The sequence below is a fragment of the Ascidia mentula genome, chromosome 2, assembly GCF_947561715.1.
Source record: "Ascidia mentula chromosome 2, kaAscMent1.1, whole genome shotgun sequence".
Lineage (NCBI taxonomy): Eukaryota > Metazoa > Chordata > Ascidiacea > Phlebobranchia > Ascidiidae > Ascidia > Ascidia mentula.
In genome coordinates, this window is record NC_138567.1 from 7,308,288 (window position 1) to 7,327,924 (window position 19,637).

Consider the following 19,637-nt stretch of genomic DNA (forward strand, 5'->3'; position numbering starts at 1 on the left):
TCGAAATCCTAGTTTCTTGAGTAAATTAAAGTTTATGATAAAATGAATAAACATAAAATGAAAGTCATGTTATATCGGTTATATACAGTTTTCACTTAAAGAAGCAACGATTTTTATATATTCGTATACATTGTGCTTTCATTGACAATGTGTGACTAATTTCGTTACAATTTTGCTTTCTTCTCCTTACCTATGTGATTTTTCCAAATTGTATGTTACTGAAACCCGAATAACAACCAAAGATCAGATTATGCTTCATTCGTGACTAATGCAACCCTTTCTCAAAACCATTACCTTCGCCAGTGCTGAGTTAACGTTCAGTTACCAAGGACTCTCGTGGCGCAAAGGGTTTGTATGGTATAGCAGACTTTAACGTAAAATTAACGTAATAACGTAAACGCAGACGTAAACAAACAGATTGTCTGTGAAGGATAGATTGTTTGCATAACCTTTTGTAGCAAAAACTACAAGGAAAGGTAAAACAGTTATAGTAAACAACCAGGCTGTGGCGGAATCATGGAAAGTGGTGACTGATATTGCTTTAAAACATCAATCGAAATAGACAGTTGATTTATTGTATGACCCGCATACGGCAAAGGCTTTCGACAGGACACATAAATTCGGATGCCCTAATGGAAACGGTAATTTGTTGCTGTGTGACAGAAACAATGGCCTGATCGGCAAACGATGGCTTGTTCTTGCCCACGGATAGGTTCTAAAACAATGGCGAGATAATCGCGTTCACACACTTTCTGCCCACTCTAGCGCGAGAGCCGCGTCCGGTCGCTCTGTGATATCACTTCCGCCGACACCGGCGTTTAGGCGCCGGTTCCGACCGACCAATCCAAAGTTCGCAATTTCTGAATTGACCAAAATTTTTGTGGCAACACACTTGACAAAAACATGAATTCCAGAACTTTATGCAGAAGTTAGTTTGTTGTTGTTTCTCAAACGATGTTGGCGCAAACGTTGTGTTGCAATATACCACCTTCTGGCGAAAATACAACTTATTTAAAGACGTAGAAGCAACATGAAAACTGATTTCGCTTCTTTTGCGATTATTAGGTGTTACTTCTGTTATGCTGTAAGGAAAAATACACAATAATACAACTAAAAAACAATTTAAACAGAAAGTTTTGAGTATTTGGCTTTGACGTAAAGTATTCAACTTTAGCAATACAGCTCACGATGCAATTGCATTCCCGCGAAATCCCAGGAGTCCTCCATAGGTGATGCCCGAAAAATCCATGGATTCCCACGTAACCAATTATTCACTGGAGGTGCGAAACGACGGAACGCGTGTGTTCGCTATTAAGCTAAATGGACAATCGCGATTCCGCAGCAGCAAGGAAACGCGTTATATACGCGCGCGCACTCGAGCTAATTGTGTCATCAAAGCAGCGCGCGACGCCGAGGTTCGTTTCCGAAACGCGGCCACGGCATTGTCGACTGAGAAGATAGAAACAGTGCGCATAGGTTTGATGCTCTGTACCGGCCTTGCATATATAAGGTGTACGCAGTACTATTAACGGTGCCAGCATAGCAAGAAGCATAGTTACATATTTTTAGTTTCCGTTCATCATCTGTAGAAGAAAAACCGCCTCTGCGCCAGAGTCATCTCTTCGCGACGCGTGGTCGCGCAGTTTTATGAGAAATCCTCGTTTTGCAGTGAGAGTAGAAGAGTATATTGAGTCACGAAAACTCATAGTAACGCGACGACGACTGTACGACGAATCACCCGCCCAAGCGTACTGACGACTCGAGAGCAGAAATGGCATTTTATCACAGCATCTACGGGACTGGAGGTGAGATATAGTGACGTGTATGCCATAATTTCCTTGGATTAAACCACTTTCTTTTGGAAAAACTAAATTCCACGTTTATTAGGTATAGTTTAAAATATTTTTGTACGCATTTAAATCAAAACCCAGAAAAACGATTCTAGAATTATTAAAACGAAAACGGGTTTACATGATGAATTTGTGCTGTGATATTTGTGTGTCTCGTGTTCAGACATTTTTGTTTCCATTTAAAGCACGTAGCAAAAAAAAGCAAAAGTAATTGCAAGCATGGTTTACGTGTTCGTAACTTTGTCAGTACAGTTAATTCTTAACGGCTTCCTTTGTTCCGTTAGTATATGCAAGAAAGCCATGTCGCAAAACGGCGCGAAGGCAAATGCTAGGTTTCAACGTGTAGTATGTTGATGACAAGCGAAGTAGCACATTTATTTGAATCACAACAGCTAAACCAGCTATACACATTGGAGGGACATACTTATGGTGTTATAGCGGATTGTGCAATGCAGCATAGAGTGCTGGTTTAACATAGAGCGAGAACAATCGCGAATAGGGCAGAACAACCGGAAAACAACTGTATACAACAACACTTGCAGGTATACACACAGCGTGCGTTTTGTTTTAGGCAGATAGAAGCTACCAGCCGTACGGTTTCGGCTGCTGGGTGACTAATACAAGCAATGAATAATCCCGAGTTGTTTACAGTTGTCCAAGCAACGCAAAAACAAAACTTGTTATTGTTGTTTGTTTGTTGTCTTGTTTGTTTTTGTGGACAGAATTGGTGCAGGTTTGCAAAGACGATCGACCTTCAAAGAAACCACGTGTGTTATGGGGTGGTTTCATTCCTTAATAACCAGCTAATCTTTTCAGTTGATGAGGATCACTATCTTGCTCACCGCCTTGCGCTCGCCGGACAGACCTCTGACGTCATGGACTTGTCCAGGATCACGCGCCAGCGAGAAGCGGAAATTGCGTCATCACTGATTAGATATGCGCCAGCCAGAGGTAGGTTTTGAACACTTGCGTTGGTAGAAGTTTGTAAGACCCGTAAGAGTCGCGCATTGTCGTTCTCGTTATTGGTCTGCATTGATTGTCAATAAGCGCCGCTAGATGTCGCCATAGGGACAGTGAACTAAGTAGAACGGGTGAAGTTTTCGGGACAGGGATGAAGGTGTTTAGTGTTTTACTAGGCAATATACTGTATCCAAATGAAGGTTTAAATAGCAAGCAGCGCGCTTCTGTAGTCACATTCCGGTCGGTTTTTGGGAATGCTGTTTCATGTTTTCTGCACCTGTCGCAAGCTAAAATTTTTAAAACACATCCACTTTCATCGCTTGGGCTGGATTTTGTGTTGTATGAGCGCAGTCACGGGTACGTAAATTCCCTCGGGCTAGACGCAATGCCACGTAATCGCTGGCACGCCATTCATATTGTCGAATTAAATGCGTTGCATTCACCCACCCTCCCCACACTTCGGGAGAAAATTCTTGCGATTACAAATAAAATTTAACCAACACTTCGATGACTTTCATGTGCTTGATACACATCCCTTCCAAATTTTTGGTAAAAATCATCCAAAGCGACCTTTATTTAAATGTCAAGCTTCGCGGTGGCGTTCCCTGTCACATCAGCTTCACAACTGTTACGGTGCCAGGGCTAAGGAGAAAGGCTCCCCCCATGTTGGGACGTCGCGTCGCGTCTCGTACGACCATGTGACACGCCATATATGGGCAACCTATTAGAAATCCGGTGTAGTAAAATTTTTTACAGTTCTTTAATGGCGCTTTTGTATGATCAATTATTGGATTAGCAAATATTTTCTTGAGTCATCAACCGATGAAACGCATTCCATGGTAAAGTTAATTTGCCATTCTCGTGGTTATTTGTTCGGTTATTTATTTTGCCGTGAATTTGCACGTGATCCCAATTGTGGATGCGCGAATGGAAATTTACATAAAACATTTTCGGTCGTTGTGAACAAATGTGCCCCATTTCCATGCAGAAATGGTCGTCATTTTAACTATCAAAAAAGGTCTTCAAATAATTTTAGACCAAAACGTAGTATTTCATTATTTTGCGAAACACAATGCCTTTAATGGAATAATTTTCAACTTTTCCAATCTCTACACTCAAACAATCCAACAAATTACTAATGGTATCTAAACAGATCTAATATTTGCAATATTAAATCGATATAAAAAAGTTTTTTGGGTGGCTGGGCTGGTAATTAAAATCTTACAAAATCATTCCATCAAAACAACGCCCACATCCAGAAGTTTCCGCCATGACTTTCAAAATAGCCCTTTTTGCCCCCACGAACAACCCCAGGAGTTTGGAATCTTTCCTGGATACCATAAAACAAACAGTTCGCTGTTGACATCTTACACCTTTCTCCGCCGTTGCGGACACGTGGGGTCTGGGCACTATTTTTTGCACAGCGCAAACACGATCCACGTGCACAAGACAATAAGATCGTTCGACATTGGAGCCCTTACCCTGCGTTTGTATTGTGACGTATCATGGTTTTGTGTACTCGATTCAATACGTCACAATGGTATCAGCTGATCGTAAGTCAATGAGGCTGCCTTTGCTGGATTGATGCTATATTTGGAAGCAAATTGGGATGGCGTTGTATCTAGGTTGGGGGTATGTTTGGCAAATTGTTTGGTGCAACCATAACTGCGCATCATGTGACTGCCTGTGAACAGTAAAAACAACACTGTGTTGTTGATTAGTTACCTTTTCAGAAACGAAAGTCTACCACGAAAAGCGCATATCGTATGTAGGGGAGTTCCTAAAGTAATGCTGCAGTATAATCACGTGAGCCCACTTTGATTTTGTAAGCAAACATTTGGGGTGAATTCCAATTTTCAATCATTGCGTTTAATATTCCAATGATGAAACATGACCAGGATTGGCATCTGTTCACAAGGCAAATCAGTACCCCGCTGTCAAAACAGTAAAGGTTGCTACACACTAAAAATTGTTTATTTACATATTTTACGTGCGAGTGGCAAAACAATTGGTCTTCACAGTTTTGAATAAAAAGCCTAGGAGTCTGTGGTTTGCATTGTGAAAAGTGCTTGCTTTCAAGATTTTTTTAATTAACAACTGAAATTATGAGAAACAAATCTATGAGAACGTTCAACGCGATACGACAAGAAACATTGCTTTATGCAAAAGTGTACGCTTCGCAATTCGTCGAACCCAATTCTGATCTTTGTTGTAATAAACTTGAGGGTTGTATGTTCAAAGATTAAACACATCCTATAAATGGGGATTTGGTCATGATATATTTCTGCCTTGAATTACGATTAGATCCGAACGTCATCATTTGTTGGTGTATTTGTATTACATGCATTGGGTAAATAGGTAAAGTACACAAATGGGGCCACGCGTAGGATTCTATCGCGTGATGCCCTAGTCAAACTTTGCGTTAAATATTTACCAAGTTCTTGGGAGTAGTTTCGTTGGTGCTTCCAGCGCTTTGTCGGAATCCACGCGAACTTTTTTCTGGGAATAACCGCAATAAACTGTAGGAGTACGGCCATGGAGAAGTCGAATTATGTAAATTAATTGTTTCACGTGATCTGATGGTTAACGATGAGAATAGGATAATCCCTCGTAGCTCACTAGAGTTTCACGGTTCTCAGTAAATGTCTGTACCTATATGCCAGTGTTCCCAACCCATAATACGTCAGTTACAAGCTTCTTGCAGTTTGTTGCATATGTATAATACACTTGCATTTGCAATTTTTGTGGTAAAAAAAATTACCGCAATTTTTTAGGTGGTGCGCTAAAGAAATGTCGTTAAAATGGGCCGCAAAAGTTTTGAAACGTTCAGGACCACTGCTAGAACCTTCATAAAATGCACAAGAGCACAACATGCAGAGCAAAAAAACGCTACCATCCCGCACCCTGTTATCAGTAAAATAGACTTGCAAAACCGTCATTTCCCGTACATTACAAACGCAGGCACCTCACAACTTAAGCTCTTCTTGACGCAAATGCGCAACCTTGCTTGAATTACTGACGCTTTTGACATTTTTCATCTACCCCTCGGGCTATACGCATTCCTCTATTGTCGCACAGCGCAACCGACCATACATTGGCGGGGTCATGTTATCGGCCAATCATATACATAGGCTTACCGAACGTTGGTATTCTTATTCCTTTAAGGAGCTTCTAAACAAACAACACAGTGTATTGAGCACAAAGCTCAACTGAAGGTTGAATCTTTGACGTCATTTGAATTTGTGGGTTAAATGTTTTGAAAGAACATTCGTCAACACGCAGTTTTTACGTAGGAAATCTTCTTTGTTGGTGTTCTTTGCGCTTCCCACTTCCTTGATTCTTCACAGGTTTTTAAGATTATTCAATTTTCGCGCTTCGATTACTAATATCGCTTTGATAACTTCTAGAACAACAAACCGCAATTCTATTCCAAATCACAAAAGATAAGAAAATTATTACTGGGAATAATTCCAAACTTACAATCGCGAATGTTGGTTTATGACGTCATTATAGTTTGACATGTTTCCCTACAAAATTACAACTTTAAGGCCATTGCATGTACGGCAATTAATGTGTTGCGCTTTATTCATTCGCAACGCAGTGGTGAGAAGAAAAAGGTCTTAAAGTACTCGTGTTACCACATTATCACAATTAATTTTGGTCGCAGGCAAGAAAATTTACCGATATATCGTCTCGATATAGATATTATGTTTTTCCCAGAACGTCTGCAAAACCCACTGACGATTGTGTTTGTGGAGAAACAGGATTAAGCAATAGGTCACAAAATTTCCCTCTTTGTATTTCTCTAACGTCATAGCGACTTGATCTACAGCGCAATAACGCAAGGGAGTGGTAATCCGTAAACTATCGTCAGAACTGTCGCGTCTTGGTCCAGGGGAGTCCCCCGTTTCGCACGGTCTGTCGTGACGTTGACGCAAATGCGTCGTCACGCGTCGTTTGCATCGGTGGTTTTGACGCAAGTGACGCAAGCCTGAGGCGCAACTTCTCGAACGATTTTTCGGCGAAATGAAAATGACGTCCGGATGATGGTCGAATTTCAACATGAACTCAAGTGAACGTCGTTGATGCCGTTCACGATATAGCACGGTTATATAAGTTGTAAACGGTCAACTTAAGGAATATTTTTTTTAATTTCGGAGGCCAGTTTTGGAACTGATTATTTGCAAATCTATCACATTGAAACGACCTTTCCAACTGGACCGTCATCTCTAGGTCTTTAGAGACAATTTCGAGTATTCCTTGTGATAAATTGCACGGAGTGGTCGCTAAGAACTCTTCTCCCATTAATCAATAATTTAACAAGCGACCATGACAGCCCTAGAAGCCCCCGTGGACCGCACGCTAATCGCTCCTGCGCGTGAGTATCCCTTATCCTAGAGCCATTGCGCCTGGGTTGCAATCCAACCTTATCGACACACTGTGACCTATGGCACGGAAAGCGGTGGGCTTCCGGCGGAAGCCGAAATGCCGCGTGGCCGCTTGTTGAATATTAATTCGCGACCGTTGTGGCATTCTTTATCGATTTGCCAGAGTTAAAAGGTGGACGGGTGAGTTGGCTTTTGTGGAAAGGTCACTCACTTCTGTGGGAAGGTTTCTCCCTAGTATTTGAAATTTTGTTCAATAAAACGTCCCAACGCCCATCCATTTGGCCGAATCGTTAGACAAAAAATTAACCTGGCCACTTTTCTGGGGCTAATTAAGTTTTGATTGATCGTTGCTATGGTGGCAATTTTCAAAATACACATAAAATTTAGTTGAAGCAAAGTAACATGACAAGCATAACGAAGAGTTTCACCTGGAATCTAAATAAAGACAGTTGCCTTTGAAGCTAATCATATGTTACAGTTTTAGTGACTTCCGTCTTTGCCGGCAACTCTCTGTACCATTCCATGTTCGCGGTTTGCTATTTAAAGTCGTTGTTTCGGTTTTAAATCAACAAACGTTTACGATTCCTGGAATCCATTTCAGCGCAAAGTATCGTTTATACGAGCCAGCATCCGTAACTAGGAGACTAATTGCACTTATTTCGCGCACAAGTTTCCTCTATCCAGGCCCAAGCCCCGTAATTTCTTCGGTTCTGTGGTTTCACCCAACTCGGCTTTTGCACACGCGTTCTAAGGAGTATTTATAGATGTATAAAAGTGTTCGGCTACCTATCTAATCATTGAGCCCTTTTGGGGAAATTTTGCTGGTTTTGTTGCTTCCGGCCGATTTATTCTGGGAAAGCAAGGAATCAGCGGTACACTGTTTTTTATTTTGGTTTTAAATTGTTTGGGTTGGTGGAGCTAAATTGCCAGTTGCAAAAGTGCAATCACTTCACTCATCCTAAAACAGCGTATAGACTGACAAAATTGGCGTGCATTTGGTCAAAGTCTAGCTGATGAGGGATAGGTCATAAAACGTCGATATCTATGCTCAAAAACACACTGCATAAAAGCAACACGATCATTGTTATGCCTTGTTTGCGAAAAATCTGTCCAAAACACGTTTTTTTTTCGACGCCGAGGCGAGCGAATTCAAATCGATTCGAGAATTCTTTGTGAGCAAACACCTGAACGCAACAATGCTCTCGCGCCTTTTTTCGGCTTCTCTCTCCCGCTCGCGTATTCTCCCCAGGGCAACGTACGCAAGAACGTTGCCACGCAAATGACGTTGACGCAAATGCGTCGACATGCTCCGCTTGTTCTGCGAAGGTCTTACGCACGGGCGCTCCGGCGGCACGCAAGCGCCTGGGTCGTTTCGTCCGCTTGTGCGCTTCACATTCTGCGCTCGTCTTTTTTGGGTATAAATAGATCGATCTTGACACAGGTCGCTTGTTTGTTTATAGATTTGACCCAGCGGGACAAATTGTTGACAAAACTTGTCAAATTAACGACTTGTACATTTCTGTTTCGGATATGCCCTGTGAGCTTCCGACGCAATTCAAAATAAATTATTAATGCTTGAGACAAAATGCCCTTTGAAAATGCATAGTCGCAATTTAAATTAGGTTCGTGTAAAGTTTGACTGTAAATTTTGGTTCATGTGAAGTTTGAAATTTTTACTCCTTGCCCAAGTTTGCAATACCCTATTACCGACACACATAAACCCTGCCGTATATTACCCAAACGGTTAATACCCCGTCTGACCCATTTGCGTATATTAGGTCAGCTTCTATTTTTAGACAAAACTTTTAATGCGAGAAAGGGTCAAGCAAAGCGGCTACGGCGTCAAAGCAAACAAATATCCGTCGTTGGGCCCTTTGTGCGACGAGACGACAACGTCTGAATCTCCGACCATGGGAGAAACCGCCTCCTGCCTTTCTCTCTCTCACTGACGTGCATCGTTTCTACGCTGCGTAAACCTTCTCGTCGACTTGCGTCAATGCGAGAGAGTCGGGTCGGAGGAAGAAGGCTCTAAAAATCGACGTTTTATATAAAGGTGTGCGCGAGTTTCAGGAGTCGTGCAAGTGTCAATACCAACCCATAGCTGAAGGATGAGTCATACCCAACGGAAGAGCGTCGAAAACGTAGTATTGGAGAGAGAGGTTTATCCCTGGAGTAGATACCAGGTGGCGCCAGAGATTTAGCAGGGTTGACTATATAATCTGATTACGTCAGAGTGATGTAATAGCGGGGAAAAACAGGAGGCAGTTGACGATTCTGCTCAAAATGGTTTCAGGTCGACTTACGTGAATGTATTTTTTAATCGCAGACGTTTGTTGTTAATTGAGATAAAAAATTGAACGTGTTATCTGTTTGTGATCGTCTCCGAGGAAGATCAATCCAACGTAAAGCGTAAAGCACTGATTGTTACATGACAGGAGTCGGAATGTTTCAAGAGCTCAGCCAGGTGTATGGCGAGAATGTTCCCAATCCTCATCACCAGCAAAGCTTCGAGAGCGACGACGGGTTCCAACCCCAAGCCGGATTCAACCTCAACCAGGTAGGAATAGCAGTTTTGAGACTTGCATTCAAACTGGATTAACACTCAGTGACTATAACACAGAGTGTAACATATTATCGGAACAAATGGATTATTTTTATGGGTAATGCAGTTTGATTTCTATAGTGGGAGGCCACGAGTGCCACTCGCATCCGAGTCAGAGTAGGTAGTTTACGCGGTTCCCCAGGGTACCGGGAAAGCCGCGAATACAGTTAGCGCAATTGCTTTGTCGCCACCCGTCGCCAGTTTTGTAATGACATCACGCCGACTTGTTGTTTTTAGAAACTCAGTAACAAAAAAATCCCGAACTTAAATCCAAACCGCACGTAGTTTTCACTGTCCTAATATTAATACGATGTATTTTGAAAAACTAGTCGGTAAGAGGTCAAATAATTTGCTTGTTAAGCTTGCGTGGGCGGAAACCTTCCGGATGTTTTCCGACTTTGCGAAGTCGGAAATGCCAATTCCGCCCACGTAAGAATGACAATGCACAGGTTCACTTATTGTGGTAAAATTTACCAACGGAGTTCGACAAAGCCCGTCGAGGCCCCACTATCGTACAGTAGACTCACATACGAGAAAATTCCAGTGCCTTCTTTTCGCGCGGCAACTCTCTCGGGCGTCTTTCTTTCCGACGCAACGCATAAACAGACGAACTTACGAAATCGCGAGCACAGTTCAGTTCAGCTCACCGAAGTTACGTAAAGCTGTTTTCGACACTCGAGTCGACGAGGAGTTGTTTGTCACACTCAAAAGTGGATTAGCGTCGAAATATCGACCACCTTCTTACTCTGCCAAGTGCAAGCCTAGCCAAAAGAAGAAAAAGCGCTATAAGCAAAAGGTGTGCATTTTTTTGTTGGCAGTAAGGGTTTTTCGAAATCCCGCGACTGCCTAATTGGATATTAAGGCGTTGGTACTTTCCGATGACGTCATTATCTTGGAACAACAGGTCGAATGGCTTGCTGCGCAAAGAGTATAAATTCGAGTGCCTTAAATGGTCGTTAGGCGACAAAGCGATGAGGTTGCTTTAATGGCACCGCCGTTAGGGTTTGTAGTGTGCGCTCAGCCTGTGGGTGACTTGTCTGTTTTACCGGCGATAATAAGATAAGGATCGGCACCGCCTGTTGTGAACAAGAGTCGCGCGCCGCAAAATAATTTTAAACTCCCAACGCCAGGAAACCGGGGAGGGTCATTGAAACATTGGGACGAGTGCTTACTCCTTGTCGAAAATCTTTATTGGTCGAGGCGCCAATAAACGCGTCGCCATTGACTCGTAATCGCCTATTCGTTATGTACGAGGTTCAGGCCAAGTCGGAGTTACAAATTGAATGAATTACGGACAAGCAAGCTAGTAAAGAAAGCTCAGAATATTAATCGGCTAAAAATAGACGTGTTTTCCTGAAATAGTTACTTGGATAAAAATAAATAAAACAATGTTTTTGAAACAATAATTATAAGCCAACGAGATTTGCGCACAAAAAGTCGTGGACGTGGACACACAGCACGTGGACGCTTACTCTAAAGAGAAAGGCAACTGTTCTTTGCTCCCCTCGAGGAGTATTGACGTCACCCATCCACTCTCTGTGCGTCGCCTAGTTGTTATCGCACTTCGGGTACTCCGCCGCGCCTATTTGTGTAGCGCTCAGCTGGCGAAAAGCGAACGTAGGAATGGTGCGCCTCTTGCGCAACACGAACCTAGGCCAAGGTCTGCTATTGTGGTTGTTTATCCCTTTTTCGCTGCGCCAGTTAAACTTTCGAAGCGTAACAAAGAATGCGGATGTACCAACGAACTTTAGCTCTTTATGAATGAAATTCCTTGCGAAAGAGGAATGCGGTTAGTCATCAGCCGAGTTCTACCGGTTCTCGCGAAACGTGAACCGCAGTGACCTAACCCATCCGCTGACATTTACTGGGGTCACAATCCCCATTCTTCCTAACATACCTCATAACTTTAACGCAGCTTTTGATGTTCGATCATTTACATTTGTTTGTCTTTTTCCAGGGTTACAGAGCCTACCCATACGGAAGTGTCCCAGAAGGCAACATTTCCACTCATTCGTTTCAATCTTCGTCGCCGGGCGTATTCGGAAGCTCGGGCGACGCGCGTCAGCTCTCACAACAACAACAGCAGATGATCGGCGTCCAAGGGGCCTACGGTGAATCGGGGAACGAAGCTCAGATGCCAGTGGCACATCCACACGATTTACCGACCGTGATCAACCGTCCCGACTTGCAGTGGCTTGTTACCACTAGCAACGTTGACATTCGCACTTTGACGCCACCCAGCACGGTCTCATCTCCTCACGTGGGTTTACCTCCTCTTTACCACAACCAATCATCTTCTCCCGGCCCAGTGGGCCACCACATCATAGATGAAAACAATCCGTCAGGGGTTACCATCAGTCATCACCAAATGCACCCACATTATCCAACCCAAGATCCACCGGCCCTTCAACGCATGCCAAAGAGAACAACCATAACAGCGACGGGGCAGCCGAAGCCCAAAGGCACACCTGGCCGCAAAAGAAAAGTTCCTGACCACGAGGTAATCATCTCCACCTGATTAAAGTTTATATAATCTCACTGAGATGGAAACAACCCATTGCTTAGTGGCGAGGAAATACCACCAGCCTAAAAACCGAAGTTCTAACAACTCTGTATTTTTGTTACAGCTTTCCCCAGCCGAGGCTACGAAGCGTCATATCCGCCGAGAGAGGAATAAGGTGGCGGCGGCCAAGTGCCGCAACAGGAGGCGAGAGCTCACCGACCGCCTTCAAGGCGAGACCGACCAATTGGAAGAAAGCCAGAACATTTTGCACCAAGAGATAATGACCCTGCAGCAGGAGAAGGAACACCTCGAGTTTATCTTGGCCGCCCACTCGCCCAACTGCAAAGCGGGATTGGCAGGCAACCCCGAAAGCCTAATGCAACACGACGATCACGGTATTATGAGGGAGTCCTCGTCAGGAGCGGGGATGCCGGAATTGTCTCTTGTTCCGCCTCCAGAAGTTATGGAAGAAACGCCCCAACACCACAGTTCCTATTTCTCTGTGCACGACGCGCGCCAGCAGGAAGGGCGCCAGCAAGTTTCCGTAATCACCGCCGCACCCCCGAACACACGTCACAACGAGCCGTGCTATGACGTCAGCGCCGGGATCCAGGCGAGCGCAGGCAATCCAATAGCGACCGACCTTTCCCAGCACGGCCAGCAGGCGTATTCGGCATCGACGAGACGAAGTCAGTTCGCCAACATGACCTTGGACAGCTTGGAAAGTACCCTCAGCACCGAAGGATCGCTTAACACACCCGTGTGTACGTTGGCGACGCCGTCGGTTAGCACCGGAGTGTTTACTTTTCCAAGCACTCCTGGCATGACCTGCAGTACAGCCACAACCGACACGAACTTTCAGTTCAGCTCTTCGTCGCACGAGTATGCTCCACGGCTTCCAACCACACCCTCCTACTCCGGCAGCTTGGCGTTTTCAGCACTCCATGGACAGCCGTACAGTTGCGCAGCCGCTCACAGACGGAGCTCGTCGAGCGAAAGCCACCAGAGTCACGACTCGGTGCAGTCTCCTAAGCTGCTCGCACTGTAGGAAGCTTATAGGAAGCTTTCGAAACTTGAACATTTATTTCTTTACTGCGTGGAGGCCGTGAAATAGAGGAAGAGACAACAGAATACCGGCTTGACACGTTAGAACCTCTGTATCATCCAAGCGCTTGAAAAAGTTTATGTTAGCTTACTGACTCATCTATCGATGCTTCTATAGTTCTGTCCCGTTACTTGCTTCGTGTAAATTGTCTGCAACGTGCGATCTCTTGACTGTGCCCCCAACATCAGATTTAAGGTGTAAATTATTGAGTTTTTCAAGCTGTATGTGATGGTTCCTTTTCCATATCGCGAAAAGTGTAATATATTTATTTCGCGGGCTTCCGAAGTCACCGCAAAAAACTGCTTAAATGTTTTTGCTAAACTTTTGTCAAAATTAGTCTTGCCAGCTAACCGGTTACCAACTTTTCTGTACAATTTTTTATTTATTGCCGCTCAATTGCCGTAAAGATTCTCATTTTTTTAAAAAAACTTCGCTTTGTGACAATTGAAACATATTGGAGCCGCCTTTGCACGTTTTCTATCCTTTCTTTCCACATTCCTGTTTGGTCATCTGTTTTGTCTCGCCAACTAACAAAAGCGCCCGATTATTAAAGCACTCCGCAATTGAAAAGCCCGTTTGGAGCTATGGAGGTGATTGAATTGATTGGCAAACTGTTGTTGTCGCGAATGTCGTCTCACCGAGATGCGTTGAGTAAGGAGAAAAATCCAAGATACACAGAATGACTCTCTGCAAAATAAGTCTGTGGTAACAAACATAAAGCTAACAAAACACAACCACAGTACTCTTTTCCAAATTTTCCATTTTTCAAAACAACAATGCGTTTATTATATGTCACATTTGCCTGACACAGCCCGTGGAGTTATTGACAGTGTCAAGTATCCTGCATACGTCATCGCAACACGTGATGTCACGTGAGTGCCTTCAGTGTTGTGACGTTGCACACGTTGTGATTGAACCACCCCCCAAAAATAACCCTCCAACCTCCCAAAAACTTTCCTTTACATCCACGTCACGTGTTGATTTTGACCAAAACTGCCTTGGCTTTCCTTGTAAATTATAGTGTTTGTAAATAACGCATCCACGGTAACATATTTATTTTTCTTTTAATCAGACGCTCGCCGTAGGTGTTGTTGTTGTTGTTGTTGTTGTTCGTGTTTTGTGCTGTTATCGCCCCTTGAGACGCTTGGTTGTTTGTTTTGTTTTGTTTTTTTCCAAACCTATTTTTCTTCTTACAAATTGCGTGGAATAAAACGCTATTATTTATATAAGCCAACTTGTGTCAACTTTGCCGTGAAAAAGGTTCGGCACGGGTCAAAACAATTTGTGGTCTCAAGTAGGGCCTATCGCGTCAGACGGGGTCCCTGTTTACGCCAGGTTCCTATTTTTGCACCCTTGTTAGTCGGTTCCATTTACAATAAAAGACGGCTTTCAATTTGTGAATTTTAACATAAATATATTTAGCGCATCTGTTTAGTGTTATTTAGTTGACATGGGCGCCCGACATTCGCGTAGGGATCGTTTTAAACGCACGAGGTTTTGAATCCAATCGGTCCCTTTGTTTGCGACGAATTATAGAAGCGGTGACGGTAACGGGAGCCCCGTGTAAACAGCAGTAGTTAGGAGAAATAGTTCTTTCAGGGTGCGGCAAATACGATAACACTGAAAACAGCGCTGGTCCACATAAAGCAATCTGAACCTCAGCTGTTAAGGTGCCTACTTTTGGCCCATGTTAAAGGATTGTCAACAACACGTTTGTGGCGCACTCAGTACTTTCCATGTTGGTTTGAAAGTGACAAAAGATCTAAACCCAGTCGTGGTTATTCGACCGTGTCGACAAGATGACGTTTTGAGTGCACGTAGTGGTTTAAATTGGACATAGCAATCCGACTCCTGCCGGAAAGGGAGTTTCGTGATTCTGGAGCGCTCCGTCGGTCATTGGCCGATGAGACAACTGAAATACCTCGCGTAAGTTTAGGGCAATGACGGCGGTCGTAAGTGGTGAGTGTTAGCATTCGTTTGTGAGCTGTAGGCTATAAAAGTTCACGACTAATTTAAATCACTTCCAGGTCGGTTCAATATGAACATGAAAAACGCGCTAAAACCGAGTCAGCCAACGGCCAAAAAACTCCAAAGCAGTGTTTCTAGTAAGACTTAATTTGTTTATGTAAAGTCAAAGCACAGTTTATAGGTAAAAACTTATACCACGATATAATTTACAATCTTGTACAATTTTATGGTGTCCTTTTCCTATGCGAAAAATACGGAGCGACATCGCGTTATGTCCTGACCACACACGAGACGGTTCTGCGAAGAATCGAAGCCACTTTAACAGCTGATAACTCTGCTTTTCCTAGTAAACGACGAAGTGTGACGTTTGTTTAATGAGAAAGACGTCAAACCTCGCACAACTCAGTGCCCATATCCACGGGTACCTATAGAAACATCCACAGGGGGCATTTTATACGAAATGGAATCTCGAATGTTACGTGGGCGACAGTAAAATCCTGGCCCGAGGCAATGATTCGAGAGTTTACGGGAAAATATCGTATACGTATTCGTTGTTTTTGTCTTCGTGCCAAGGTACAGCCGCGCCACATCTTGACAAAAATAGAGTTTTGGGTATCGTAAGAGAGTAAAAATATCGTTTGTAGTTCTGCGAAATATGGAAAAATATTTTTCTGCGGTGTTCGCGACTAAAACGCGACAAGATTCGCGGCTTTCATTATCGTATATCGTTTTTACAAACTGTAAAAATAAAACATTAGTTAAATAAGGTATATACAAAATGGGTAATGCCACTATCAAACACGTGGCGAGTATTAGGCGAGAATCACTTTTTAATAGGTGATATTGTGGAGATTTTTCCTTGGTTTTGAGCCTATAGCTGTCGTCAACCCAAACAACTTCATGCGTGATGATGTACCATGCTGAAAAATGTTCGAACTTTCCATGAGCGGTTTCGATAACGCTCAGCTGATGTTGCTGAGATACCCCGCAGCGTATTCTGCTTACTGTTAAGCGCACCCGATGGCGCAAGTTTTACTTCAAGTTTTCTTGTTTTGAGTTGTTTTTTTCCAGTGCAGTTACCGGGGCCAAGACGTTTTGAAAAAAAAGAGCTGATTTAAACACAAGCAAAGTAGATTATATTTTACATTGATCGTTAAACTATTGAAAATACATGTGTAATAAGTCCAGTTTTAATAAAACTGAATACTCTTTATTGTGTATGAAACATGGTTGCTTGGATTTTGTTAGTCTAGTTCGAAAAAAGTTTCATAAACACTAAAAGCGTTGTTGTATAGTTCTCATAAACAGCAAAAGCATCGTTGAGTGTAAATTTGCATACGAGGAGTGCAAACAGGTTTCAGCAAGATATACAACAACGCTTGGAGCAAGAGAACAGTTTCGTTTACTCGAGACCGATGAAGAAATGTTCGCGGAATGTTAGCTGTCTTACCGCCCGAGTGGTGGCACGGGAACGCTTCCTCTTTGCGATATTTGCATGGCTGATCGTATTTGAACTGAGTTGACAGGAAAGATTAGACTAAAACGAAAGCGATACGATACGACGCCACTTTTTGGTTTCGTTGATAAGGTACAAATGGCAACGACGAACGTTTGTGCCAACGACTGTATGGATATAAGTTGTGAGCAATCGCGTCTAATTTGAGATGTGGGAAAAATTGTCTTGTACCCCGTTATGATTAGGTCAAAAATTACCTAATATACTCAAATAAAAGCAGTCGATCTCCATATTCAAACAGATTATTTTGCTGAAACTCGTACCCATGTTGGCGTGTACCTCCACGCTGACACTATCTCTGAGCTGAACATGGAACTCCGCATAGATTTGAATACAAGTACACACATTTTTATTACAACTAATTTCTTGGTGTTTGTGGCAGGTTCTGGTTCTACATTTAAAATTACGCAATGTTGTTGTCGAGACACTTGCAACTCGACGGCGCAATATTCCAATACAAACAAACAACTTCAATGAACATGTGTTCCAGAAAAAAGCTGTGACGTCATATTGAACAAGCGCGAGCATTGATTGTTACGCAATACCGTCGGCAAATATTGACTCGAGACACACAAGGGTCTGATGCGACGAAAAATGTCAACGTCAGCGTTTACAAAGGCATTAGATTTAGCGTAAACCGACTGTAAAACCTGTTTTCGTGTCCTTCCGGGTCATTTCTTCCCAACCCCACAAGGTCAACCGAAGAAAAAAGCCGACTTTGCCAAAACAACGAACGGTATTGCGCCACGGTCGGGCGGGGTCGGAAACATGTTTTGCGGGGGTTTGACGAATGAGGAACGCAAACAATGATTTCCGGGCCAACTGGTATGCGAACCTCGCCAAGTGAAATAAAGTGTCAATGATTTATGAAATAATAAATTCAACGCCATTTGTTTTTGAAGAGAAAAGATATTCGGAGACCTTGCACCTACTTGGGGATATCGAAAAAATGTTTTCAAACAAACATGAACCCTATGCGATATAGTTGAGCGAAACCTGCACAATGCAACGATCAGTATAATCTATTAGAAATCGGTTAATCCAGATTCGATTTGTCTGGATTTGGCGAAATTCCGGTTTGTCCGAAAACATTTGTTTCTTGTAAACAGTGATTACTAGGACTGGTCTAAATTAATGCATTATCATCCAAGATACTAGTTTACAGAATATATATGTTTTGCCAAAATGGCATCACCAGTATTCTAAAAACAACAAACATAAATAAAACAAGAGCAAACAGGATTGGAACCAAACGCACACATCCAGACCTACATATACTTTACATTTTTTGTGAAGGTTTTTGTAACTTGAAGACGCAATATTCACTGTAACACGTGCTTCTGGGCAATTATTGCCCACAAAGTATTGGGCGACTGTTACGTCATGCGCGTAACCATGCAGGCGATTAGACAGTCAATATGTGACGATTGTAGATAGCAATGTAGTCAAGCAATGATCCAACTATTAGTATTTGTCATGAATCAAAATGTAACTTAATTGTGGTTTAGTGTACGAATGCAAAGCTGCAGCAGGAAAATCCCCTCTCCGCAAATTTTGAGATGTAAAAATTTCGAATCATTTGTAACCCTAACTTGGTACGAATTAGACTAATTTCCGGACAAACCGAATTCTACTTTACTTGCGACATCAATTTACTTGCACAGTTATAGTTGTAAGCTGAGAAGGCCTTCCACTGCATTGACTCCACACCATTCAAAACAGTGTCAGCAAATTAACGTCGCGCCCTGAGCTAGAAAGATTTCGCGAAAACACGAAAAAAACAACTTTCAATTTTTCACTTGAACAGAGCAGACTGCCGACAAATCACTAACAACCAAACAAACTTCAATCAGACTTGATTGGTCGTGCTCGTTAGTCACCATTTCTCGGCGATTATTCAGCAATCTACCCACACGACGCCTACACATACCAAATTCTACGAGGACTTTTGTCGCGGTGACTCAGGACTTTTCAATATCTCGGGGATTCCCCTTAGACCACGGGAATCCAGTTTACGTTTGATAGCTCTATGCTTCACTGATATTTTATCGCGGTTCGTTTCGCAGCAAATAAACAAAAATGTTTTGTACGTTTACAGACCGTGCTGCTACGAAAATGATTTTATTTTAGTCTTTTTTGTAGCCAATATACACGTTAAGGCTATAGGTCGAAATTCTTCGAATTTGGCCAAAAAAAGGCCAAATACCCACAGTACGCAAAACTAGGCTGCCTTGACCAATTGTACTACTGTTTGCATTTGAGCATTGATATACCCTGCTGATTGTATTGATATTCTTCTCTGCGGCAGTTGACTGTAAAAGATGTGTTGCCCAATTAAATAGCAGGTGTCTGTGTATTCCCAGTTACGTTTTCTTTTCCATGAGTACCCATAATCCGCGAAACAGACAAGATCATCTCTTCTGCTTACACAAGATAATCCCAGTTTAGAGAACTCCCACAATCGTTCCGCGAAACACTGGAGGGGAAAATCACTATATGTATGCTCACTTGTTGAATCTGCATACAAGTGCGGCGAGCATCATTAGTAAATTTCATCAGCAACCAAACGAGGTGTCCTTTGTATTAGCTCAGTTCATAACAGTTTACTGAAGCATTGAAGAAATGCGATAACGTGTGTGTAATAACGTCCTTTGAATACACGTTATGGGTTGAAATTAATACATGTTTTGTTGTAGGTAGCCTATGATTTGACAAATGAAGGGAAAAAAAATTTCGTGTGTTATT

At 42.8% G+C, this 19,637-nt stretch overlaps 1 protein-coding gene across 1 annotated transcript; it reads left to right on the top strand.

The window, feature by feature from the left end:
• The first annotated feature begins 1,771 nt into the window (after positions 1 to 1,771).
• On the top strand, positions 1,772 to 14,637 carry LOC145888533 (uncharacterized). Its single transcript, XM_082979303.1, has 5 exons — positions 1,772 to 1,805; positions 2,667 to 2,801; positions 9,634 to 9,755; positions 11,758 to 12,300; positions 12,428 to 14,637. Exons 1-5 carry the CDS (start codon positions 1,772 to 1,774, stop codon positions 13,349 to 13,351), a joined length of 1,758 nt encoding a protein of 585 aa, XP_082835429.1. The 3' UTR covers positions 13,352 to 14,637.
• Positions 14,638 to 19,637: the final 5,000 nt, after the last annotated feature.

Excerpts from the sequence above, each read along its gene's own strand:
- LOC145888533 (XM_082979303.1), top strand. The coding sequence starts at position 1,772 with ATGGCATTTTATCACAGCATCTACGGGACTGGAG. Across the intron at positions 1,806-2,666 it reads CAGCATCTACGGGACTGGAG|TTGATGAGGATCACTATCTT; the intron begins GTGAGATATAGT and ends TAATCTTTTCAG. Across the intron at positions 2,802-9,633 it reads TAGATATGCGCCAGCCAGAG|GAGTCGGAATGTTTCAAGAG; the intron begins GTAGGTTTTGAA and ends GTTACATGACAG.